This window comes from Epinephelus moara, chromosome 12, assembly GCF_006386435.1.
Source record: "Epinephelus moara isolate mb chromosome 12, YSFRI_EMoa_1.0, whole genome shotgun sequence".
Lineage (NCBI taxonomy): Eukaryota > Metazoa > Chordata > Actinopteri > Perciformes > Serranidae > Epinephelus > Epinephelus moara.
In genome coordinates, this window is record NC_065517.1 from 40,738,479 (window position 1) to 40,766,130 (window position 27,652).

General features: G+C 39.9%; 3 protein-coding genes across 4 annotated transcripts in view; all 3 read left to right on the forward strand.

Moving 5' to 3' along the window:
* Positions 1 to 4,033: 4,033 nt before the first annotated feature.
* hsp90aa1.1 (heat shock protein 90, alpha (cytosolic), class A member 1, tandem duplicate 1) lies at positions 4,034 to 8,767 on the forward strand. The gene is made up of 11 exons (XM_050057452.1): positions 4,034 to 4,201; positions 4,991 to 5,137; positions 5,226 to 5,592; positions 5,682 to 5,815; positions 5,935 to 6,240; positions 6,355 to 6,520; positions 6,662 to 6,852; positions 6,964 to 7,111; positions 7,205 to 7,473; positions 7,908 to 8,241; positions 8,344 to 8,767. The coding sequence occupies exons 2-11, from the start codon at positions 4,991 to 4,993 to the stop codon at positions 8,451 to 8,453; spliced, it is 2,172 nt and encodes a 723-aa protein (XP_049913409.1). The 5' UTR covers positions 4,034 to 4,201; the 3' UTR covers positions 8,454 to 8,767.
* A 1,859-nt stretch (positions 8,768 to 10,626) lies between these two features.
* Positions 10,627 to 19,629, forward strand: hsp90aa1.2 (heat shock protein 90, alpha (cytosolic), class A member 1, tandem duplicate 2). Its single transcript, XM_050057451.1, has 11 exons — positions 10,627 to 10,780; positions 12,479 to 12,628; positions 13,996 to 14,362; positions 14,478 to 14,611; positions 14,725 to 15,048; positions 15,134 to 15,299; positions 15,684 to 15,874; positions 16,367 to 16,514; positions 18,387 to 18,655; positions 18,741 to 19,074; positions 19,166 to 19,629. The coding sequence occupies exons 2-11, from the start codon at positions 12,479 to 12,481 to the stop codon at positions 19,273 to 19,275; spliced, it is 2,193 nt and encodes a 730-aa protein (XP_049913408.1). The 5' UTR covers positions 10,627 to 10,780; the 3' UTR covers positions 19,276 to 19,629.
* Positions 19,630 to 26,118: 6,489 nt separating this feature from the next.
* The window catches only part of ppp2r5cb (protein phosphatase 2, regulatory subunit B', gamma b), a 45,130-nt gene continuing 43,596 nt past the window's right edge, over positions 26,119 to 27,652 (forward strand). For both annotated transcript variants that reach the window (XM_050057469.1, XM_050057471.1), the window contains exons 1-2: positions 26,119 to 26,223; positions 26,774 to 26,833. In XM_050057469.1, coding sequence (XP_049913426.1) covers positions 26,197 to 26,223; positions 26,774 to 26,833 — 87 coding nt within the window. In that variant the 5' untranslated portion in view covers positions 26,119 to 26,196. The remainder of the gene's footprint in view (positions 26,224 to 26,773; positions 26,834 to 27,652) is intronic.

Genomic DNA, 27,652 nt, shown 5'->3' on the forward strand with positions numbered 1-27,652 from the left:
CTGTCAACCTGGACACTGAAACATTACAACATCTTTTCTTCTCTTGTAATTTAACAAGGACCTTTTGGGGACTTTTCAAAATTAGTTGAATCATAATGATTAAAATATGATGACTCTAAATAAGGAAACTATAAAGGTTGGTATCCAACATGATGGACATGAAAGCACAGTTTGGGATTTACAATTTAATTTTAAAAATATTTTATTCACAAATGTCGTTTTTTGAAAACTAGCCCCATTTTCCCTGCATTTCTTAATGATATCATTCTGTATGAAGAATATGTGAAATGCTGTAAAACTGGAAAGGCTCATGTCTGTATGAATATCTGTGTACTTAATTCCTGAAGGACCACTTATTAACTGATTAATGATTGTTATTTATTTCTGCTTTGCAGTTCAGCTCAGTCATAGTAATGCTGTAACCTGTAACTATTCAAATATCATATGACGTGCCTTTTTGACTGTAAATAAAATTAAAAGAAGAATTAAAAATAGAAAGCAGCAACAAGCCATTAACCAGCATCTAATAGATTAATAGTTTAATAATTAATACACTTTACAGAAAAATTGTATGTATTTGTTACTTTTCTTTCTTACTAAAATTACACAATATATTATTTTATAGATGTGGTTTATATGTGTTTTAATATACTTTGTTGAGGCCTTAAAGTGTGATGACATTTTCTAGGTGAGAGCAACATCTTAAATATACTGAAATACTTTGTATGGACACAATACAGATGAACACTGGTTCAGTACACTAAAAATAAATAAATCCACATGGACACAGAAGACACAAACATCCAATAGACAGACCCCAGACTGAAACTCATGAACTTTGCTTTAATCAAATTGTTAAAATCAGTATATCTGATCATGGTCATCAGAGGACATACGCCACCACAGCTCTAAATTCCAGGAACATACATTCCTGTATCATTGCTCAATTCACTCACACGTGGACGTACCATCTAACTTTGTAACCTGTGGGGAATCTGGTCCTGTCCTTCAGAAAATATCAGCTTACAGTGATTGCGACATGTTTCTCAGTTACACTGACAGTCAGCTTCTAGTAGTGTGGAGACATTTCGATTATGTAACAGATCTGTGGCAAATGCGACACACTGCCATCCTCTGGTCAGCTGAAGTCACTGACATCACCACTGGACCAGAGAATTCTAGTGTTCCCCGTACAAAGTTTAGTTACTGTGTCGTCCCACATCTGAAAACACTGTGTGAGGTGTTAATGGCAGGGCTGAGACAGAGCAGGGAACCTCTCCTACATGGATTGCATAACACTGAGTTGCATATTATGCTGGGCCGACAGTGACATGTAGAGCAGCCTAAAGTGCCATGTGTAGACATACCTTTACTTTATTTTATTTTTTATTATACCTTTATTTAACCAGTGAGTCCCACTGAGATTGCAAATCTCCTTTACAAGGGAGACCTGGCTATGGTAGCAGCTCATCAAAACATATTACAATGCAACAAATACAACATATAATATAATATATAATATAATATAATATAATATAATATAATATAATATAATATAAAAACCCACAATAAAACAACAACAACAACAACAACATGCCATTTTGTGGTGCATAAAATACAAAGATATTAAAATAATGATTATTGTCAGATGTATATATTTTTACATCATTTTTTAATATTTAATCATTAATGTTATGTAGTCTAAATTATTTGTTAATTATTGTTTTATTTTATTTTATTTTAAAGAAATTGCCAATTATCTTTGCAATAATATGTAGGTTTCATGTTAATGTATGTTTTGAGAAATATTTTTATTTTTGAAAAAGAAAAGAAATAAATGCAATTGAATTATCAAATATTATTTTGGTGACCCCTCTACAGTCCCTCTGAGGATCCCCTAGGGGTCACGACCCTCTGTTGAAGACCCAGGGTTTATGTGGGGTGAGGGCAGAAAAACGGCAATATAATACAGAGCCTGCACCTTGTTCCCTTCTCTCATACTTCTGATAGTTCTCATTAACATACCAGTAGTGTATGTTTTGCAAATTTGCTAATTATAATTATTATTCCCTGTTTAGCATTCTCTATGCGATGATGCTGTCGGGTGGACTGATGGTGCTTTCACAAAATATTTACTTGCAAGAGATTGCAGCTGAGATTCATAAGATAATTGAGATGGATTTAGTTTACTCATTTCCATTATACTTAGGAAAAATGCCTGAAACTGTCCCGCACAAAGATAAATATTTAAAGAAAATTAAAGATACTTTTGGCAAGTGGTAGGAAAGCCGTAACTCACAAATGGTTGCAAGTTGATCCTCCAGCATTGGCCCAGTGGCTGGGGATTATAAATGAAATATACTGTATGGAAAGACTTACTTTTAATTTAAGGCTTGAGATGGAAAAATGTACAAAATATTTGGAGAAATGGATTGTGTGTTAATGCTGCTGTGAAAAGTGTGACACTGTACGCCAGGATGTAAGTGAAAAATGTATTGTGACTTGACCGTGTAACACTCATGATGTTTCATGTTTGTTTCTTTAATAAAAAGTAGTTACAAAAAAAAGATAATTATTTACGCAATGGAATTTTTGATAAACAATCAATGGTAATGTGAATGTAATGACTAAGGTGGTATTCATACTTATGCGTTGAATCAACGCCTTACCTTGAAGTGCACCTCCACACAAATGTAACTACACACTGTGGTGCAGACCTCTTTTTTTTGGTAAGCTGACACCATTTCCCTCAGTGGAAACAAAGCTTGTATTTACTTTAATTTCACAGATAATAAACAATAAATTGTGAAGACAATAAAGCCTCCACTAAAATAGCATTTTAAGTCTTGTGTGTGATTTATCCTGGCTTCATATGAGCAGAGGAAATCTCTGCTAGCTGCTAGGCGAATTTATACAATGTAAAATGCAATAGGTTTGTGCTAATAACATTAGCATGTTGTATTTGTTTAGTATAAGACAGTTGTTTTGTCAGTGAACCTTGTGAGTTGTAATGGAGCTGAATTTTGTAACATTACCTTTGTTACATGTTGTTGTCCCTGGATTCATATGAGTAGAGGAAAAGTCTGCTAGATTAATAATACATCTTTAGATTATTTTAATTAGCCCAGGACACACATGTCCNGAACCTTGTGAGTTGTAATGGAGCTGAATTTTGTAAGATTACCTTTGTTACATGTTGTTGTTGTCCCTGGATTCATATGAGTAGAGGAAAAGTCTGCTAGATTAATAATACATCTTTAGATTACTTTAATTAGCCCAGGACACACATGTCCAAGCCCCAGGGAAGGGCCTCATTGCTGAACTCTGGAATCCCACATCTGTTTAGCGTTGTTTGTGGCCATAAGACCAGGGCCTGCTGATCATTCCTGTGAATAAACTTTAGCAGTTGTAGCCAATAAACTCTTAAACATCATGTTAAGATTTCTGATTCACTTTGCAAAGTCCATGAGGTGATGAAGGCCGTAAGATGTGGCAGCAAGTTCTGGAAATTTCCAGCTGGTGGACCTTGGGCTATGAATTCTTTGTCAAACTATAGCAAAGTTTATTCATGTTATGTTTTACAATATGACATAAATTCATAGACACTCAAAAACCTCTTTAATGCATATCTCTGCGAAATCTCTGGGTTTCACCCCAATCTCTTCTGCCTAAAAAAGCAACATGCCTGCTGTCCATAGGAAGCCACATGGTATGTGTGTGTCCCATGAGGCACCTCAACAGCAGCTGATAGCACAGGCAGAGCACAGCTGTGACGCTTACATTGGGGGGTATGGGGCCTAAGAGCCAGACAAGCTATCAGGAAAGCTCTCAGTGTGAGTGACAGGCACTCCTTGTGACTCTGCACCCCTATAAGGGCACATAAACTTTAGGGCTCTGGTGTCTCTCTCCTGCCGCCACCCCCCCTTTCCCGGCCTTTCCTCGGCACCCCCCCTCTTAATGTAGTGAACGTATCTTCTGGAAGCTTCTGAATGGGAGCTTCGAGAAACCACCCCTGAAGTATAAAAAGACACCGGCATGTCGTGGGGTCTGCATAGAGTCACTTGAACACACCAAGAGAAACTTGCTGCCCACGGGAGAAGCAGTGAAGCGCACACTTGGAGCTCTTCAACAAGAGAAGACAAGCTCAGTGAGACATTTGACAACTATCAAGAAGCGACTGTAGGAAAAGATTCAATCCAAGGTAAGACTGGAACACATAAAATCAAATAATGCTTTTTGCATTGCAGTTTAGATGGGAAAAATGGTAAAGATAAAAATCAGTAAAGGTAAAATTTCTATGATATTATACTGGTTGCTTAAACGGAGCTCAGGCAGAGCAGCAGGAATACTTGGTACAAATGAAAATACATTCAAAAAAACTGACACAGTTGCACTAATATAAGCAAAAGTACACTTGATTTAAATGCTTCATACCAGTTATTTATAGTGTTGCAGAATAGCCCCTTTACCAGTAGTATCCTAGTGAAACTGTAACGTGCGAGGAACACATGGCAAGCAGGGTGACCCTGAGTGTGAGAGCAATGGCGGATGAGCAGAAACCGGTTGAGCAGATACAGTTTCACATATTGGGGCAGAAACGTATAAAAAATATCACAGTATAGTGACATGGATATCAACTTTAGTAAGGCCTTTAACCCTGAATTTGAAACGTTTCCCTGCTATCTGTAATTTGTAGAGTCTATTCATTGCTTTAACATAAAGGTGTTGAATGACACATGATGACGCCTTTGGGGGTTGGGACAAACATCAGAGCTCCACCCGTTAAGCAAATGGCAAGGCTTTGATTGACAGGATGAACATGTGTTCGTCCACCATCTGCAATACTCTGCTTATGCCATGTGGCTGCCTTTAACAAGGGGGAGAAAGGGAATTCACGTGTAACAGCAGTGATTTATTTTACAGCAAATTATGCTGAAGCACGAAGAATCACAGTCCAGAATCACATAATAAAACATTTGCTTTCCTTTAGATGCCTGCTGCTGGAAACGTCATGGAGGAGGAAGTGGAGACTTTTGCCTTCCAGGCTGAGATCGCTCAGCTTATGTCTCTGATCATCAACACCTTCTACTCAAACAAAGAGATCTTCCTCAGAGAGCTCATCTCCAACTCATCAGACGTGAGTAAAATCAGTATGTTATCATGTAAGTCCGTCCCCAGCCCTCACATGTATGCAAACATTTAACAAGCTTATCCCATCTGGACAGGCCTTGGACAAAATCAGATATGAAAGCTTGACAGACCCCACTAGACTTGAATCCTGCAAGGATCTGAAGATTGAAATCAGGCCCAACCTGCATGATCGCACCCTGACCCTGATTGACACAGGTATCGGCATGACTAAGGCCGACCTGATCAACAATCTGGGCACAATCGCCAAGTCTGGCACCAAGGCTTTCATGGAGGCCCTGCAGGCTGGAGCCGACATCTCTATGATTGGTCAGTTTGGTGTGGGTTTCTACTCTGCCTACCTGGTGGCTGAGAAGGTGACGGTCATCACCAAGCACAACGATGACGAGCAGTACATTTGGGAGTCTGCAGCTGGAGGCTCCTTCACAGTTAAACTTGACAATGGTAAGTTTAATTTCCCTCACTGATACAATATTCAATCATTTGCAGGATAAATATAATTTGACTCATGAAAAAAACTTTGATACTTTTAGGAGAGCCTATTGGCCGAGGCACAAAAGTGGTCCTTCACCTCAAAGAAGATCAGACAGAGTACTGTGAGGAGAAGCGCATCAAGGAAGTTGTGAAGAAGCACTCACAGTTCATTGGCTACCCTATTACACTTTATGTAAGTTCTAAGCTCTGTTTCCGATAATCTTATCCATATTAAAATTCAGTAATAACCAATAAAATTGACACGCTTAAACATACATATTCCTAAACCACCACTCTTTCCGTACATTCAAGGTGGAGAAGACAAAGGAGAAGGAGGTGGACCTTGAAGAGGGAGAGAAGGAAGAGGAGGTTGAGAAAGATGCCGCCGAGGACAAGGACAAACCTAAGATTGAGGACGTGGGCTCTGACGAGGATGAGGACACAAAGGACGGCAAGAACAAGAGGAAGAAGAAGGTCAAGGAAAAGTACATGGATGCCCAGGAGCTGAACAAGACCAAGCCAATCTGGACCCGTAACCCTGACGACATCACCAATGAAGAGTATGGAGAGTTCTACAAGAGTCTCACCAACGACTGGGAGGACCACCTCGCAGTCAAAGTAGGTCTACTGATGAAGTATATGCCTGAAAATGCTACTTTACTCCCTCTTATCATTGGTTAATGTGATGTTTTTTAAGCCAATAAATTCATACTTCATACTCGTCTCTTGTAGCATTTCTCAGTGGAGGGTCAGCTGGAATTCCGCGCCTTGCTTTTCGTACCAAGAAGGGCTGCATTCGACCTCTTTGAGAACAAAAAGAAGAAGAACAACATCAAGCTGTACGTGCGCAGGGTCTTCATCATGGACAACTGCGATGAGCTCATCCCTGAATACCTCAGTGAGTGATATATACTACTAATTCTTGACATAAAAATTCTTTGTCCGATCAGTTTAAGATATTATTGACTTTAAACCATTCTAGCTCATTTGAGTTTGTCTGGCTTTGGAAGGCTAAGCGATCTTGTTCGTCTCTATTCAGATTTCATCAAGGGTGTGGTGGATTCTGAGGACCTGCCCCTGAACATCTCCAGAGAGATGTTGCAGCAGAGCAAGATCCTCAAAGTCATCCGCAAGAACCTGGTCAAGAAGTGCCTGGAACTCTTCTGCGAACTCGCTGAGGACAAGGACAACTACAAAAAGTACTACGAGCAGTTCTCCAAGAACATGAAGGTGGGTTGATCTGCCTGAATTTATGTCTTGAACTCCAATCCTTCGATAAAAAAATCTGAATTTCACATGTTTTAGTGCCGACTATTAGTAACTCGTCGCTTCCTGTTTTAGCTTGGCATCCATGAAGACTCTCAAAACAGGAAGAAGCTGTCTGAGCTTCTGCGCTATTACACCTCAGTCTCTGGAGATGAGATGGTTTCACTGAAAGACTACGTGTCACGCATGAAGGACAACCAGAAACACATCTACTACATCACAGGTTAGCTATTCAACTCACTTCTTTATATAATTTTGCATCAAGTGATTCAGTAATTTACCGGTTGATTCAATAAATTTACCTTGACTGTCACAGGTGAGACCAAAGACCAGGTGGCGAACTCTGCCTTCGTGGAGCGCCTTCGCAAAGCCGGCCTTGAGGTCATTTACATGATTGAGCCCATCGATGAGTACTGCGTCCAGCAGCTGAAGGAGTATGATGGCAAGAACCTGGTTTCAGTGACCAAGGAAGGCCTGGAGCTGCCTGAGGATGAGGAAGACGTGAAGAAGCAGGAGGAGCTCAAGAATAAATTTGAAAGCCTTTGCAAGATCATGAAGGACATCCTCGACAAGAAGATTGAAAAGGTAAAGGAAATGGCATAATAATCATCTTATCTATCGTCAGTTTTAGTTAGCTGCTAACATCTAACTATTGGCAGCTTCAAAATAAAAGCACCAGTGGTTCTGCTTTGATTTAAATATATTATATTTTATTACTTTAGTACTTTACTATATTTAACTTTATCATAACAGTACTTTACATTTTTGGAAACAGACTCACTTAACTGTACCACAATAATACTTCATTTAGCGCTATTAACATAGGAGCAAGACACACAGAACAATACTTTATTTAACTTTACTACAATAGTGTTTTATTTAACTTTATTATAACATTACTGAATTTAACTTTACTATAATAGTACTTTATTGCCCAGCCCTAGTTGCAGTAAAATTTCACTAATATAGTATGGCCAATTTTGTTCGATCATGACAATGACACATTTCGTTATCGACAGGTCACAGTCTCCAACCGCCTGGTCTCCTCCCCCTGCTGCATCGTCACCAGCACCTACGGCTGGACGGCCAACATGGAGAGGATCATGAAGTCTCAGGCCCTGAGAGATAACTCCACCATGGGCTACATGACAGCGAAGAAGCACCTTGAGATCAACCCTCTGCATCCAATCATCGAGACCTTGAGGGTGAAGGCGGAAGCCGACAAGAATGATAAGGCGGTGAAGGACCTGGTCATCCTCCTGTTTGAGACCGCCCTGCTGTCTTCAGGATTCACACTGGAGGACCCACAGACACACGCCAACCGCATCTACAGAATGATCAAGCTTGGTCTTGGTATGTTTTATTCTCCATGACAACTGACATTACAGGAATTAGTCTGCCTATTATACATTAATATGAGGCTTTGGTTGCTAATGAACACATTCTTATTCACAGGCATTGATGACGATGATTCTGCAGTTGAGGACCTCATTCAGCCCGCTGATGAGGACATGCCAGTCTTGGAAGGAGATGATGACACATCAAGAATGGAGGAAGTTGACTAAAAACACTTGGGAGACTCTTTCCAGCTTTCTTAATTTTTATTTTTTTAAATACATTGCTTCTTCAAACAGACATTTCACTCTAACACAGTTCTCATCTCTTAAACAGTATTAACGAGTCATTACGAGTTAATTCATGACATTAATGTAGGCCACAGTGTGGCTTGGTCGACATTGTAATAGCTGCTTATATAAAACTACTGATCATTAAGAGTAATATAAAGTCGCTGGGACTTGGATTTATCTCTCTTTTGTAACTATTACATTTTTTATGAAATGCATTCAAATTTGTAATAAAAGATTATTTAGAAATAAGACCTGCAATCTCGCTTATTGAGTCTATGGCTTGCACGGATGGATTATTGAAATGGGACTACTGGGCCCAGAGGGATGGGGGGAGGGGCGCCCTGGCTTTAACTTGCTAAATGTCATTCGAATTTACAGGTACTGACCAGGAAGAGACTCAAAATGACCACATAGAGACATGAAAAGACCACAGAAAGGTGCAAAGGAACTGAAAGAGACACAAAACAACCACAAAGAGACACAAAGGAGACAAGGATACAAAACAACCTCAGTAAGATGCAAAAGTATACTTCAGAGACCCAAATGACGAAAAAAATACATAAAACAACCGCAGAGACACAAAATTACCAATAAAAGACACTAAAAAACTGCAAGGAGACACAAAATAGCTACAAAGAGAGACAAAGCAACTTAAAAAGACACAAAATGAACCCATAGAAACCCAAAACAACCACAAAGCGAGACAAAACCACTAAAAAAAGACACAAACCAACGACAAAGAAACACAGAATTATCTCAGTAAGACACAAAATAACTACAAAGAGACACTAAATGACTAAAAAGGACACTAAATTATCTCAGAGACACAAGACAACCACAATAACACAAAATTTCGAAAAAAAAGAGACACAAAATGACTTCAGAGACCTAAATGACTACAAAATACACAAAACAACTGCAAGGAGACACAAAATTACCCCAAAGAAACACATAACAACCAAAAAGTGAGACAAAACGACAATAAGACACAAAACGACCACAAAGAGACACAAAATTACTTCAGCAACAACCACAATGAGACACAAAATTATCTTGGAGAGACACAAAATTACCTCAGTAAGACACAATATTACTCCAGAGACCCAGAACAACTACACAATACACAAAAGACAAAAGTACCCCATGGAGACACAAAACAACCACAAAGAAACACAAAATTATCTTGGAGAGACACAAAATAACTAAAAATGAATATGCTAAATTACCTCAAAGAGACACAAGACAACCACAATGAGACACCTACACAAAAATATTCTGGAGAGACACAAAATTACCTCAATAACACACAAAATGACTTCAGAGACCCAAATGGCTACAAAATACACAGAATAACTAAAGAAAAGACAAAAGTACCCCATGGAGACACAAAAGACAGTAAGACACAAAATTAGCTCAGAAACAATCACGATGATACACAAAATTAGTAAAAAAAAAATACACAAAATAACCTCAATAAGACACAAAATGATTTGAGACCCAGAACAACTACAATGAGACACAAAATGAGTAAAAAAAGAGACACAAAATTATCTTGGAGAGACACAAAATGACCTCAATAAGACACAATATTACTCCAGAGACCCAGAACAACTACAAGGAGACACAAAATAGCTGCAAAGAGACGTAAAGCAACTAAAGAAAATACACAAAAATATGGCAGAGACACACAAAAACACAAAAAGATGCAGAACAACTACAATGAGACTGTGTCTTGCTCCCATGAGGTGGTGGGGCCCTTTGTAAATCCGTGCCCGGGGGCCCACTGTCTCATAATCCGCCCATGATTACATGATGAATTTCCCCACCTTTTTTGGTTCCTATATTGATTTAAAAGTTTCATTCATAAAATGAAGTAACTCTCATTATCATGTTCATTTCTAGTTTTATTCAGTGTTCTGGAATCTTCAGTGAACACCGCATGGTTCATGCTGGTCCTCCTCACTCCACTCATCCTCCCCTCCTTTAGTCCCGCCTCCTCCCCATCAGTACAGTACAGAGAGGCAGGGACACACTTAATGATTGACAGCCCGCTGCGCCAATCAGCGGCCAGCACCGAGCTGTCGCGAGGAGGATTCCAGATGGTTCTGGAAGCTCGCGTCAGGATTTCTCGAATGCTCGGAAAGGATAGAAAAGCGGCACAGTTCCTGTCAGCGCTGGACGTCTGTCTGTAACCCGGTGGACTACGACTAACAGGAGACCCCTGCTCATTTAACTCTGGAGTTTTCGACACACTAAGGACCAAGGTAATTAAATTAAATCAAATTATGTCTGGATAAAATACGCCGCACACTTTGACATTCGCGGTTAATGTTAGCTAATATTAGCTTAATTAAATACCATAGCTAACAGCTAAAACGTTAGCTTAACCGTTGACCATCGAAACTGAATTTAATATTAAATAAACTGACATTCCTCGATGCAAACTGATGACTGAGTGAATCTCCTTCATGTATATTGTGTTATAATCAGCTTATGATAACACTAAACCCAAAGGCCTGCCACTTTATTTAAATTTTTACATCAGTGTTACTAAAGGTGGTGACAGAGCTACTGTCCAGGTCATGCCAGCGTCATTTGCACCTGTCAAAACTTTCTCCAACATGAACCTGGCAACTCTCCCGCACACGTTTCCTTTGCATCAGTTAAACCTGGGTGATGGCAGCAGCCACATGGACCGCACCGTGCAGTCCTGCTGCACTTGTCAGACAGGAATTATGTTAAGCAGGCGCTCAGTTTAACTAACCTAAATCAGATCTCCTCATTTCTTAAATCAGATTTTTCTCCATGCACATGCAAAGTGATATCAGTGCAAGCTCAGTGAAGCACAGGGTGATCATTCACAGATTCTCCTCAGATGATGATGATGAAGAGGAGGAGCTTTCGATTCCTATAGAAACTGCTAGAGAGTTCTGCTCGCCTCTTGGTACCTTCTAGAAACTTGCAATTCATGTGGGAAACCAGCAGAGGGAGTCATTTTGTACTGATGCTGATGGGTAATCCCAGCCACACACTCCTCTCTGATCAGCCAATTACCATTCATATCAATTGCAGCAGGAGAGAATTTATAAAGAGAAGAGGGTTTATAAATACACTGCAACAGTCTGTCTGCATTTATGGGCTGAAAACCAGTATCTCAACACTGTTTCACCTTTCTGTTGAAGTCTGGATTGCAAAACCTAACACTGAGATCAGTTTTAGACAATCTAGATTTATAAAAATAACCTTTTACACGCTCCACATATACCCTCTTATTGTATTTGCAGAAACTACAATGCATATTATGTTGCTTGCGTAATGGTGGAGGCAGGTGGATTGTGTCTCATGTACCAAAGATGGATTATAGGCAGGTGGAACGCTGAGCAGAGCTGCACAGTCTGTCACACCACCTGCCAGCACAAGTGATACAAGCTTACCTGTCTTTGCTGTTGCCTACCTCACTGTCACTTCAGATAACTGGCGTTAACTGAAACTGATTAACAGAACAGCGATGTAATAAATAATTGAGATTGTGTCAGAGGTGTTGATTCAACTCTAAGGTAGTTAAAGACCCTGGTAGTTTGTGGTAGTGATGATATTATAACGTAATTTACGAGCAGATTACCCGAGGGTAATTGGCAGTGCTTGTTGTAGGTGTGACAGTGTTGTGACTCACTGTGCTGCAGCCGATCCACAGACCAATGAGCACGATGGTGCGCACAGGTCCATGCAGGCTGGTATAACTGCAAATAAATACACAAGAAAAAGTGAAACCATTGAATCAGACTTTGCTCATGCAAAAGTGTCCCGCATTACTGCTTACTAAGCCAATTAAAATAACTGAGTAGGCCTTGGTGCACTGTGTTTTAGAGAGAAGGAAATGGTAGGATTTATTTTGTGTGACTGCATGTGTTTTCCATGATCTATGCATGTTCTATAAATAGTCATTTGTCCCCTCTGCGTAGATGCCTGAATCGCACGACCAACCGATGGAGGAGGACGTTGAGACGTTTGCGTTCCAGGCTGAGATAGCTCAGCTGATGTCCCTGATCATCAACACTTTCTATTCCAATAAAGAGATCTTCCTTAGGGAGATTATCTCCAACTCCTCAGATGTAAGTTTGTCACAGCATTAGTCTAAAATCGTTTCCTTAATCTCATGTTGTGTCATACATGTTTATTGAGCTTGTTCTATGGGGTCAGATCAGTCTCAGAATGAATGAACTCACACAGGGTGTTTCACAAATGCACATGCTCTGGTTCACAGTTGTATTTCGGACTCACTAATGCACACGATCTGTTTCGCAAATGCACACGCTCTGGTTCACAAATATAATGTTTATGCAAAATTGTAATATAAATTCAGAAATGCACACGCTCTGCTTTACAAATATTATTTTGAGGCACATTTGTAATATAAATTCACAGATCATGCGAATCGCTGAATGTGCATTTACAAACTGCTTCTCATTTGTGAACCTCTCTACATTTGTGAGAGAAATCTGTGTGGTGAATTTTGAGACTCCCCTGACGTCGCAGGTCAACGAACGTCACCATTGGCTGATAAATCTGTCAATCAAATTTATGATTCTGATTGACAGATTCATCAGTTAATCAGGTGTGTTCGCTTTCAGCCAATCGTATGGCTCCTTACATAGGGTGTATTCATAGTTTATGTTCATTCAAACATGTTACTTGGCTAAGCAGAACGCTTCAACTCATTATAATTCAATAACATTGCATGATTTACAACGAGGGGATAATAAGATAAATGTGTTACTTACAGGTTGAGATTGATCCATGTCTCTTCCACCATGGCTCCTGTCCACCATTTCAGTCTAGCACATCTTGTTTGAACTGCACTGCGCATGCGCACATAACAGTAGCTCTGCGATTGGTTTAAAAGTGTGGAGAAAATGTAAGGAGCCATACGATTGGCTGAAAGCCAACACACCTGATTAACTGATGAATCTGTCAATCAGAATCATAAATTGGATTGACAGATTTATCAGCCAATGGTGACGTTCGTTGACCTGCTACGTCAGGGGAGTCTCAAAATTCACCACACAGATTTCTCTCACAAATGTAGAGAGGTTCACAAATGAGAAGCAGTTTGTAAATGCACATTCAGCGATTCGCATGATCTGTGACTTTATATTAGTGTGCCTCAAAATAATATTTGTAAAGCAGAGCGTGTGCATTTCTGAATTTATGTTACAAGTTTGCATAAAAATTATATTTGTGAACCAGAGCGTGTGCATTTGCGAAACAGATCGTGTGCATTAGTGAGTCCAAAATACAACTGCGAACCAGAGCATGTGCATTCGTGAAAAACCCTGCGTGAGTTCATTCATTATCATCATATTGTTCTGAGGGGAAGTATTGTTTTTTCTGTGGCTATAATACATAGTAATGTGCTGATAATAAGGAATTAACAAATCAGGATGCAGTTATTTAAATTTATGGCTTTCCGTCCCTCCAGGCCCTGGACAAAATCCGCTATGAGAGTCTTACTGACCCCTCCAAGCTGGACAGTGGCAAGGACCTCAAAATCGAAATCATTCCCAACAAAGAGGAACGCACCCTGACCCTGATTGACACGGGTATCGGCATGACTAAGGCCGACCTGATCAACAATCTGGGCACAATCGCCAAGTCTGGCACCAAGGCTTTCATGGAGGCTCTGCAGGCTGGAGCCGACATCTCCATGATCGGTCAGTTTGGTGTGGGTTTCTACTCTGCCTACCTGGTGGCTGAGAAGGTGACGGTCATCACCAAGCACAATGACGATGAGCAGTACGCCTGGGAATCCTCCGCTGGAGGCTCATTCACAGTTAGAGTGGACAACAGTAAGTAAAAAGAAGATGATTACTTTGATTTAATTTTTTTTGGTAATTGGTAATACGTATAGGAGGTGGAGGATTATTTATAAATTGCATTGACCCATTTTTTTCCCCCGTACAGCTGAGCCCATGGGGCGTGGCACCAAGGTGGTCCTGCACTTGAAAGAAGACCAGGTAGAATACATCGAGGAGCGAAGAATCAAAGAGATTGTGAAGAAGCACTCGCAGTTCATCGGCTATCCCATCACACTCTTTGTAAGTGCTCATTCAAGCTGCTTCGATGAATTAATACACATCAGCTTACTTGGATTGATTAAGTAATCCAAAAAGCATGTACAAGTAACCGAGTTCTGTTTTTTTTTATTCAGGTGGAGAAAGAGCGTGACAAGGAGGTGAGTGACGACGAGGCAGAGGAGGAGGAGAAGGAGAAGGACAAGGATGAAGAAGAGGAGAAGGATGAGGACAAGCCCGAGATTGAGGATGTCGGATCAGATGAGGAGCACGACCACGACCACGACAAGTCAGACAAAAAGAAGAAGAAGAAGAAGATCAAGGAGAAGTACATCGACCAGGAGGAGCTGAACAAGACCAAACCCCTGTGGACCCGTAACCCCGACGACATCACCAATGAGGAGTACGGCGAGTTCTACAAGAGTCTTACCAATGACTGGGAGGACCACCTGGCTGTCAAGGTAGGTCTTGTAATTTTCTTTTGGTAATGTATAAACACATCAGTAAAAGTAATATGATCAACCTAATCAGTCCTTTATCTCACAGCACTTTTCAGTAGAGGGTCAGCTGGAATTCCGCGCTCTGCTCTTCGTGCCTCGTCGCGCTCCCTTCGACCTCTTCGAGAACAAGAAAAAGAAGAACAACATCAAGCTGTATGTGCGCAGGGTCTTCATCATGGACAACTGCGATGAGCTCATCCCGGAGTACCTCAGTGAGTATTAACCTAAATGTGGAATCACTAGTGTCGCTTCAAAATAACTCATAAATCAAACAATAAGCTCATAGTTTGAAAACCAAGATTGAAGATGTTTTATTGTTGAACACAACCACATTGGGTTCGACAGTAGGGCTGCACAGCCACTTGAAATATCATAGAAATTACAATATGGCTAAGTGTAATATCAAAACTGTAGGAGCTGCTATTTTTTGATATAGGTGAAATGTCAATGTGTTGTTATAGATAAAGAATTGTGGCGCTACAGAGACGCCCTGACCTTTAAATTATATTCCAGACATAAGACTACATGCTTGTTTGGTACAGACCCCAGCAAAAAATTGAATATATTGCTGAATAGTTGTTCATCTGTCCTGTCAGATTTCATCAAGGGTGTGGTGGACTCTGAGGACCTGCCCCTGAACATCTCCAGAGAGATGCTGCAGCAGAGCAAGATCCTCAAAGTCATCCGCAAGAACCTGGTCAAGAAGTGCCTGGAACTCTTCACCGAACTTGCCGAGGACAAGGACAACTACAAAAAGTACTACGAGCAGTTCTCCAAGAACATCAAGGTTAGTGTCCTCACTGCTGGTGTTCCTAATCTCGTCACATTCAAACTGTCGGCAGCCCCTTTGTGTAGAACACTTGTGCCTTGGGCTTATACTTAGTAAATGTCATCATATGTCTTGGCAAATGTAATCTGAATTATAGCAGAATAGAGCTCATCTCTGCTGACAAGAACCTTTGGAATTGTAGTTCATGATTACCATTTGTTCCTCTGACCCTTTAGCCAGCAGCCATCTGTCTGATCCTTTGGACATATTGTCCTAATGAAAAGCTGCTTTGAAGCTTTTTTGGTGCTCCTCACTGCCACCTTCTGTTTAAATGGACCCACTGTTTAATAATGATCACACATGACGACCAATTTCAGTGTTCTTATATATATATATGTATATATAGTTAATGAAGAGGTAATGTAATTTTATTTAGCAGAATAAGTGAATTAAATGAAATAGATAAATCGCTGACTGAATCAATGGCATGTTGTTTTGTTCGTCTTTCAGCTCGGCATCCACGAGGACTCCCAAAACAGAAAGCGACTGTCTGAGCTGCTGCGATACTACACCTCAGCTTCTGGGGACGAGATGGTTTCCCTCAAGGACTACGTCACACGCATGAAGGACACCCAGAAACACATCTACTACATCACTGGTGAGGATTCATCTATAAACTGTCAATGAATTTTTTTTATTTTTTTTTTAAAATGAGGTGACTTGAGTCAATTAAAGGGCAAAAATAATTGCCCGAGATGGAGTAGGTGGAAGTAAAACCTATGTCCCCACCCCTTTGTTACATTTCTTCTTTTAACTCATATGTTACTTCAATAAATTCCCAAATTTATTTACAACTAATATACAACTATCCCCAGTCTGTTCACCGCCCAACTAGATTAATAAGTAATTAACCCAGTTTATTTACAGTCCAAGCACCACCCAGTGATACAAAACAAATATGCACTCCCCTAAAGCAAGGTGTATGCTACTGCGTACTTACGACGCAGAGGGCTTTGCGGAGGCGTTGCGTTGCTCTGCGACCAACGCAGAGATGCGACGTGCACCTCCAAAAAATTGTAACCATGCGTCGAGGCAAAGCAGACCCAACGCAGACCGCAAGAGCTATGATTGGTCCTTCAAACTACATCATTTCCGGCATTTCACAAGGTTTCACTTCCTGCTGCAGCGTCACATATTCGCCCATAGTCTGCCTCGAGCCATTCAACGGGTGGACAGACCATCAGCGCAGTCGCCTCTCTCTTGGTCGTCATCGTAACATTTGTTGTTCAGTGTCGATCATTTCGAGCTCCAGCAACAGTCTTTCTCTCTCGGTCGCCATCTTCACTGTGACTAGAGCAAAGCCAGAAGATAAAACAATGAATGAGCAGCGACCATAGACGTCACAGAGTCTAGGCAGGTGTATAAAAGAACGCCGCGCCCCCAAGCGCTTTGGTGGGGAATTGCATAGCAACATAGACCAACAGGACGCTATGATACTATGATATGCACACAGCGACTGCGTGCATGTTGCGTCGAGTGTACGCAGAAGCATAAAGAAACTTTAACATCACCTTCCCTCATCTATGTATCTGCCAAAAATATATTTTTGTATAGTTAATATCTTTATTGTATAATTTTATATATCGTATAGTTGTATATTTTCACTCTACCTTGCCGTCACACAGCGATCTCTGAGCTGTGAACTGAAGCGGTTGTACTGCTCTCTTCAAAGCCAGACTCCATTGAGAAAAACAGTAATTTAACATCACTGAACACAGGAGCTGCTGGTCTACCCCTGCCTCAATCTGTTATTTTATTTGTGTTATTGTGCGAGTTTGGCATTTTAGAGGGTTAGTTCAGATTCACCAAGGTCACATAATAACACAAACTGACTAACTGATCGAGGACGAGGTAAACCAGCAGCTCCTGTGTTCAGCGAGCCAAAATGACTGGTTTTGTCAATGGAGTTTGGTAGCTTTAACAAGAGCATAGATGGGGAATTGAAGCAGTTAAAGGCTTCCCTGTTGGAAGAAGTGAAGTGGTGAGAGTACTTAGTATAGTGACACTTAAACAGATACAGGTTTTGTTTTTCTGGTGGTTAAAATATGATTTGCTGCTGCTCAGGGCGTTGGTAGCGTAGTGCATAGTGCCGGCGCCCCATATACAGAGGCGATGCCTCGCTGCAGCAGTCGCGGGTTTGACTCTGGCTCACAACCATTTGCTGCATGTCATCCCCCCACTCTCTCTCTCTCTCTCCCCCATTTCACTCTCTCTGTCAATTAAAGGCAAAAGCCCAAAAAAATAATCTTAAAAAAAAAAAAGTTTTGCTGCCGCTCCCATCCACAGCAGTACGTTGCTTAGCTTTGGTGTTGGCACTGCTGCCTCCAAACTGGGGGCCTGCCAACTGCCGTCTACTGTATTTTATGCACTGACTTTGGAGAAGTACATCATACAACCCTCACTTCATAAATCTGAACTATCCCTCTCAAGTGCTTATTTAAATGTGTGACAACTTTGCCTTGTGTTTCAGGTGAGACCAAAGACCAGGTGGCTAACTCTGCCTTCGTGGAGCGCCTTCGCAAAGCCGGCCTCGAGGTCATCTACATGATCGAGCCCATCGACGAGTACTGCGTCCAGCAGCTGAAGGAGTTCGAGGGCAAGAACCTGGTTTCAGTGACCAAAGAGGGCCTGGAGCTGCCCGAGGATGAGGAGGAGAAGAAGAAGCAGGAGGAGAAGAAGTCTCAGTTTGAGAACTTGTGCAAGATCATGAAGGACATCTTGGAGAAGAAGGTGGAGAAGGTGAGACTGAGAAATGAAACATAACTTACAGTGTGTTATTCGCTGTAAGGTAGAAAATGGTATTAATCATGGCTAACCTCCACAGGTCACAGTCTCCAACCGCCTGGTCTCCTCCCCCTGCTGCATCGTCACCAGCACCTACGGCTGGACGGCCAACATGGAGAGGATCATGAAGGCCCAGGCTCTGAGGGACAACTCCACCATGGGCTACATGGCTGCTAAAAAACACCTGGAGATCAACCCGGACCACCCCATCGTGGAGACGCTGAGGCAGAAGGCAGAGGCTGACAAGAACGACAAGTCTGTGAAGGATCTGGTCATCCTGCTTTTTGAGACCGCTCTGCTGTCCTCAGGATTCACTCTGGACGACCCCCAGACCCACTCCAACCGCATCTACAGAATGATCAAGCTGGGTCTTGGTGAGTAAATATTAAGTTGTCGTGGCGTCTTATACATTGACTATGCCACATATCAACCAATGCCTCACACTGTGCTTCCTTTCTGTTTCAGGTATCGATGAGGACGATCTGACACCAGATGAAGTCACCTCTGCTCCCACCGAGGACATGCCCCCTCTGGAAGGGGACGACGACACATCCAGGATGGAGGAGGTGGACTAAGACCACTTCCTGCTGCCTGCCAGCGTCCACAAGTAGTGTTAAATAAAATTTAAAAGTTTAATGTTGTAAAAAAAAAAAAAAAGAGCCTGGAATAGCCCCTCCCCCTCAGCCTCCCTTTTTTGACCAAGTTCACTCTTATTCCCGTCGCATTGACTACAAGCAGTTCAGATTCATTCCTTCTAGAAGTTTATTTTTTAAGTTGTCACTTTTTGTAACTTGGGTTGAATCAATGCATTTGTTCTTTTGTATTTATTGACATTCCGATGTTGTTTGTGTTCTTACTTTGACTGTAAATATATCAGAATTGATACTGTTATTTGAAAAGGGGTGGGACCCAAAAATAAAGGTTTACCATGTTAACAAGTCAAGTTTCGTTCAGTCTTACTGATTCTATAAGTTTATAACATAGAGGGGGCTTAAAGACAAGTGATGGAGGTAGACATCACAGCTCACCACTTCAGTTAAATCATTTAAAGCACAGTAGAGTGAAATTAGCACCGTGTCAGGGTGTCAACAGGTATTGGTCAATTAAACTTAATGCTTTTTTACCACTTTTTCAAGATGATTTTTAACTAATTAAGACAGATTTTTGTTCAAATAGTGGTTTTTCCTCATTCAAGTATTGATTAAGAAAACAATATGCAGTCTAGAAATAATGTGTATATATAAGTGGTCCCATGCAGAGTAGGTGAGAAGGTTAAGAATAATGTATAAGTATGAAGCAGGTTCAGTGGTTTGTTAAGAGATTTTTATACTCAGGAATTTGGACTGTCAGTTACAAGATCATGACTTGTTTTGATAAAAAGAAACTGAAAGATAAATTAGATAAAATGTTTCACAAATTAAAATGTAAGACTTAAATGACTTGTAAGGCCTGAACTTTGACATTTAAGCCTTTTTAAGAAGCTGCAGACACCCTGTTTGTATGAACACAACTCCACAAGATACAGTCATAGTTCTCTCTACATCAGCTTATGTGTATATTCTCCATCTTCCTTAACCCTTTGAAACCTGAGCAAATTGGCTTGTTTAAAAAAAATAACAAAAAAAGAGGAGGAAGAAGGCAGTGAGCAATGAAAAGAGACAGTTAAAAACAAGTAACAGACTTTGAGAGAGTGCCTAAAAATTATAATTATGGAGCATGATTTTAAAAGAAGAATTATAAATTTAGTTTTTCTCCTAACTTTTGTCTTTCTTTTTTCCCTAGGTTTTTTTTGTATATACATATATATATATATATATTTGTGATTTGTGGGACAGTTCTTACCAAGTGGCTCATTGCCTTTTTCCCATGCTTTTGAAAGACGTTGCACCAGTTTGCTCAGAGTTCAAAGGTATGAATATTTGGGAAACACACCTGAAAGCAGCACAAGCAAAGTGATGTCACTCCAGGTCTCAAAATTTACAACATATCAGGGGCTTAAATAAATCCATTGTGTGAACATAATTAAGACATAGCTGTAGTTCTCTAGTACATCAGCCTGAAATTTGCAAAATGGCTGAATTTATAACACATAAATCCATTGGTGCAAGTAATGAAAATAAGTGGGGGAAAAAATCCAAATAATTGTGTGTCCTCAAGCTGTGTAGTAAAATGAACAGGATGGTACCAGCGATTTTTATTTGATACAACATGTAGCAAATATAACATTTATCAATGATTTAATGAGACTGATTGAATTCAGTGTTCAATCGTTGATGATTGTTTTATGAAGCTGTGAACTCAATATCACAAATACTTACATATACTTAATACATTTTAATAAACACAAAATAACTGTTTTTTGATCATCTTTTATTTTTCATAGTCACATTGAATTTTTATCTGCTTAAAAAATGTGTAAAAGAAACAGCTGTAACGCTCAAACCATAACATCAGTAGTTATTTTTTTCTTGCTCATTTATGTCAAAAGTATATATCATTTTCTCTTTTTATTGACAGGGGTTGGGTTAAAAAAAAAATTGTCAAAATTTTCTTTTCTTTTTTTCTTGTTTTTTCTATTTTTTGTCTCATTATAAATACAAATTATTCATCATTTTATTTTAGTTTTTCCACATCACAAAAACAGAAACAAAAAAATAATAAAGACAATATACCTCACTCAAAACAGGGACAAATACTCAAACAATACAAATGTCATATTGGCATAACAATATCTCAAACTAGCTCAGCCGCAACAAAACTAATTGACAAAAACAAACAAACAAACAAAAGGCATTCTTGAGGAGATAAGACCAGAGACCAGACACTGTGGATGATGGAGACACTTGAAATGATCATCCTTAATTGAGTGCAGACCTCAGGGTGGACTCTACCAATGTCTCACAGAGGACAGGATCACAAGGGCGTCTTCAAGGACATGAACAGTGGCTGATAAACATCACAATACTGACATTTCTTTTTTCCAGACTATAGCCATGGTGACGGGAATCTTTCAAAAAAAATTAAATGAGAATAAGAGAAGGAATTGTTTAATTCAAGGACATCTCCTCAGTGTTACCCACTTCATCACTGTAACAGTACAGCAGACATTTTGGCTCGTCACTGCAGGAGAAGCTCAGGTGTTACTAATCACCAAACGATGACTCTGCTCTTTAAGTGTCCCAGTAATCATGACAGTGTGACAGTGGTCCAGCACGTTCACCGGAGACATGATTTATCTGATTATTTGCACCTGTGGACACCTGTTTTTTGGGGAAATTGGAATTTGAATACCATACAGTGGGAAAACCAGACCTTGTAGGTGACAGTAATGTACCAGTAGATGGCAGTGATGCAACACCGAGCTGCTGCATTCAAAGACAGATTTACCAGGCTCCTCAAATGTTTTAGAAAGCTGTGTGACCCAAGGTGGGTTGACTTTATCAGACCTCATAAACAAGATTCTCTGTGAGACACGTGTATAACTTGAGTATTACCTTTCCTGCCACTTGTTCTCTGCTGTGCATCGTTCTGTTTGGTGTCAGCAATCGATCCTTTGAGACAGTAAAAGAAAAGTAACATATTCCCTCAGATATTCGAGATGGCTTTTGATGGGGAATCTGAAAATTAACTTGAACCTGGATGTTTATTTTTGATTTTATTTAATGATTTTTGTGGGGGTTTTTTTTTTGCATGTTTATCTTTTTATTTTCTTTAATCGCTTGATTTTGTTTTGATATAAATGTCAGGTGTGAAGTAAAGTATTTGTAATTGTCTTTTGTAAATCTTCTCACTGCCAATAAAATAGATATTTAAAAATGTATAAAAAAAAAAAAAAAACAGGAAGAGAACGTTTTTTTTTATCATCAATATTTTATTGAACTTTTTATTCTAACAAACAGTGTCACCAAGTGTTAATAAAAATATATGTACATACACAAGATGGGAAAAAATTACTAAATAAAAAAAATATATAAAAATGTATAAATAACAATGCATAAATAATTCTTAAAAAACAAAGAAAAAGAAAAGAGAAAAAAATATTTCTACATAAATATACACCACAATCTTCACTGATCTACAAGTAGCAGATGAACTCTCAGACTTATTCATATGATGCAGCTTTTCAACTCTGTGAATGACCGTCTCGTGTGTTCAGTTTGGTGTAGAAGATTAAATAAAACCCAGCATATATTAATATATAAGAAGCCTGGGCCAGAGAGCAGTTTGCTAAAAAAAATTGTGAGTTATAATTTGAGTATTTCAATGCAACTTAGTTTAGTTGTTTTTCTGAATTAATGACATCAGAATGAGAATTCTGAGAAAAGTTTTCCTGGAAAACAAACTGCCCTACTTTCTGAATTAACAACATCATTGTCTCAGAATTCTGAAAAAAATTTTTTACATGAAAAACTGTGCCTAGTTTTTCTGAATTAACGAGATCATTATCTCGTTAATTCAGAAAAACCACAGCTGATTTTTTACCCACGATGACCCAATTAAATATCTGTGGTTCATTATGAATTATAACGGCCATTGAGGATCTGCGTAAGCAAGCTTTCCATGCAATGTTTGTCATTCTCTTTGGTGTGTCAGACTGAGAAAATAAACATGCCCTCACTGGCCACTTCATTAGGTACACCTCTCTAGTACCAGGTGGGACCCCCTTTTTAATTCTTGGTGTCACAGACTCAACAAGGTGCTGGAAACATTCCTCAGAGATGTTGGTCCATATTGACATGATGACATCACACAGTTGATCCATGATGAGAATCTCCCGTTCCAGCACATCCCAAAGGTGCTCTATTGGACTGAGATCTGGTGACTGTGGAGGCCATTGGAGTACAGTGAACTCATTGTCATGTTTGAGATGATGTGAGCTTTGTGACATGGTGCGTTATCCTGCTGGAAGTAGCCATCAGAAGATGGGTACACTGTGGTCATAAAGGGATGGACACGCTCAGCAACAATACTCAGGTAGGCTGTGGTGTTTAAACCATGCTCAGTTGGTACTAAGAAAATCTCCCCCACACCATTACACCACCAGCAGCAGCCTGAAGCGTTGATACAAGGCAGGATGGATCCATGCTTCCATCTGAATGTGGTTTTTCCAATCTTCTATTGTCCAGTTTTGGTGAGAAAACCCGTGTGAATTGTAGCCTCAGTTTCCTGTTGTTAGCTGACAGGAGTGGCACCTGGTGTGGTCTTCTGCTGCTGTAGCCCATCTGCTTCAAGGTTGGACAAGGTGTTGTTGCTTCAGAGATGCTCTTCTGCACACCTTGGTTGGAACAAGAGGCAGCTGAATAGGTGTACCTAATAAAGTGGCCAGTGAGTATATTAACATAAAAGAGGATCCTCAGAAAGTGAGTAGATACAGACAGGAAAAGTGTCTGTTGCATGAAACCAAAAACACAGACAGGCTACTTGGAACATTAGAACAAACAACACCAGAGTTCCCCAAACCGCTGGACAGACACCAGAGGATCTGCATCATCTGTACTGACAATCATTTAGGAGATAAGTATCATATCAAACTGCCGATCTATGTTTAAAGTCATTTATTACAGATAAGCCACAAGTTATTTGTTAATAGGTGCTTTTTTTGCAGACTGTGCTTCCTTTGTGTGTGTTGTATTTCAGCCACTCTGTGTGACGTCATTTGGTTATTAGGCCTGTTGTATGTTATGTTTGTGCTCCACGTCATGTGATCGTGGTTTTGGGTCAGATAAGTAAATTAAATTAAAATAAAATAAAAACTTGGCTCAGAATTCTGACTGAATAATCTGATTGAATCATAAATATAGGGCCTGTTACGCCTTCATAGAGCTGACAGTGACATGGGGCCAGACCTGCATGTCTTATACAAGCCATGTATGCATGGACTTGATGAATACAACATGATGCACATGTTTGTACATATTTCTTATATTTTCTTTTGATATATTGTGTTATACATTGTAACAAAACGGACATATTTTCACATACTTATGTCTGTTTTTCTTCCTCTATTATGGGCAGATTGTGAGGCAACTGGCACACAGATGTTGTGGTGACTGTGTGTCTCTCTGTGGTCATTTTGTGTCTCCTTGGTTGTCTTTGGTGTCTTTTTGTAGTCGTTTGGATCTCTCTGACGTCAGTTAGTGTCTTATCGAGGTGATTTTGTGTTTCTTTAAAATAATTCTGTGTCTTTTTTGGTCATTTTGTGTCTCCTTGTGGTCATTTTATATCTTTTTTTGGTCATTTTGTGTCTCCTTGTGGTCATTTTGTGTCTCCATAAGGTCATTGTATATCTTTTTGTCTCCTTGTGGTCATTTTGTGTCTCCATAAGGTCATTGTATATCTTTTTTGGTCATTTTGTGTCTCCATAAGGTCATTTTATGTCTTTTTTGGTCATTTTGTGTCTCCTTGTGGTCATTTTGTGTCTCCATAAGGTCATTTTATGTCTTTTTTGGTCATTTTGTGTCTCCTTGTGGTCGTTTTGTGTCTCCATAAGGTCATTTTATGTCTTTTTTGGTCATTTTGTGTCTCCTTGTGGTCGTTTTGTGTCTCCATAAGGTCATTTTATGTCTTTTTTGGTCATTTTGTGTCTCCTTTTCATCGTTTTGTGTCTCCATAAGATCATTTTATATCTTTTTTGGTCATTTTGTGTCTCCTTGTGGTCGTTTTGTGTCTCCATAAGGTCATTTTATGTCTTTTTTGGTCATTTTGTGTCTCCTTTTCATCGTTTTGTGTCTCCATAAGATCATTTTATATCTTTTTTGGTCATTTTGTGTCTCCTTGTGGTTGTTTTGTGTCTCCATAAGGTCATTTTGAGCCTTTTTCAGACATTTTGTGTCTCTCTCTAGTCGTTTTGTGTCTCTCTCTAGTTGTTTTGTGTCTCCATGTGGTTGCTTTGTGTTACTTTGTTGTAGGTTTGTGTCACTTTGTGGTTGTTTGGCCCGTTTTTGTAGTTATTTGGCCCTCCGGTTCCCCACCCAAGTCCCTATGGACTGAGCTACTGCCGCCCCCAAAATTAGGTGTGGAAACCAGAATGTAACTGGTTCCATGTTGGTGGGAAAGGGGTATGAGTGGTCACTTTGAGTCTCTTCCTAGACAGTGACATTTTGGCTGGTTGGTCCATTCAGTATTCTATTCATGGCTTATGTATGAGAGCAATAATGTGGCCCAATTTCACCCAGAGGATCAATGAAGTATCTCTGATTAAGGAGCACATGTTGAGTATGCTTCATCATGTCCTCCTCTCAGTGATCTCATGTGTAGTCATCACCCACTGTAATCACATTGTATGGGTGTAATAGCCCACTTTCACCGACAGGGGGCTCCCACCGCCCTGCAATCTCTCAGCGTGTCATTCTGTGACGTCAGGATCATGTGACAGCCAGCAGCCAATCACAGTGCGAGTAGAGGCTGAACCGCCTTTCAGTTTGGTGCCCTGAGAGTTGTCAAGGTTTTGGTTGTGGAGTATCCGAAAGGGGAGCAAGGGCGGCTACGGTTGTACAATGCCGAATAAAACGAAAAAGGACAAGGTGAGTTTGGAAATAACTAACAGGTTATAACGACCGGAAATAAACTTTGCAGGAGCCGATTTCGGGTGTATTTATTGATAAACCCGCCGTTATAACGAGAGGTTTAAAATAGCAATCAGCGCAGTGTCCCGTCGTTAGCAAACCTGCAGTCATCACCAGCTAGCCGCTAACGGTATTCTGCCAACATGTTAGCACTTGCGCTGCTTTATTTCAATATGGAGCCGTTATTCAGGCATGAGACTATATGTTGTCAATACACACGCTTGTTACGATGTGTGTGTGTTTGTAGGTGTTAAATAAACTCTTTGTGTGTGTTAATAAAGCAGAAAGCCGGGGTCGTGTGAATGCGGTTGACTCTGTAGTACCGTTAGCTAGCTAGCAGCAGACTTGCCAGTGTATTCAAACAGTAGTGTGAGACTGGGTGGGCAGGGATGCTATATTTAGATGGGAGTTTTTTGCATGGCGGCATTCACTGAGGCTGCTCACTGATGTTGTCAACCTGTTAATGTCAAGTTGATTTAAGTGCTTAAAACTTATTTTTTTCCTGCAGGAGTCCCCTAAGTCAGGCAAAGTGGGCAAGAGTGGAGGACAGGAGAATTCAGAGCATGAGGTATGTGAACCCTGGGGCAACATCCAGGACTTAGTAGTGTCTTTTGCAATTTCTACACAAGTTTAAATGCCACAGCAATGTTACTGTTTAAAAACTGAGTGCAGTATCAGTGATATAATGATTCAACAAGCTCAACCTCTGCATTATAGTAAGGGAACAAATAATGATAACGTTATTGATATAGCACAATTCATGCTTATAATGCACCTCAAAGTGCTGAACATAAAAGACAAGCAAAGCATTTGTAATAAGCGAAAAAATGTGATGAAATCATATAAGAAAATAATGATAGCAAATAAGCAAAACAAAAATATAATAATTATAAAGCACTTTTAAAAACACTGACTCGACTTAAGTACTACAGTACAATAAAATAAGTAAAATAACATGGTGACAACAAAATGTAAGAGAAACAACATAACAAACCCAAAACATGCACAAATTAATGTGTAAAGAAGAAAATAAAGCACAGAATAGTAAGATCTGAAAATGAAATATAACAGATAAAACAGAAACCTTAAGGATAATCAAAGGCCTTAGAAAACACGTGGGTCTTCAGCCTCGATTTCAATGTGTCTACAGAGGAGGGGGAGCACTTGAAAAGGTAAAGATAAAGTAAAAGTCAGTTAAAACTACAGCCTAAGACAAGATAAAACAAGCATCACTTAGAAATAAGTTTCAGGAGAAAGCAGTGGTAAAAAGGTGTGTCTCAAGCTTACAGTTAAGAGTTTGAACAGATATAGAGCCCCTAAGACCCTCAGGCAGACTGTTCCAGAGTTATTAGCTGCCTCTCTGTGCCTTTTAGTCCTGCGTCATACT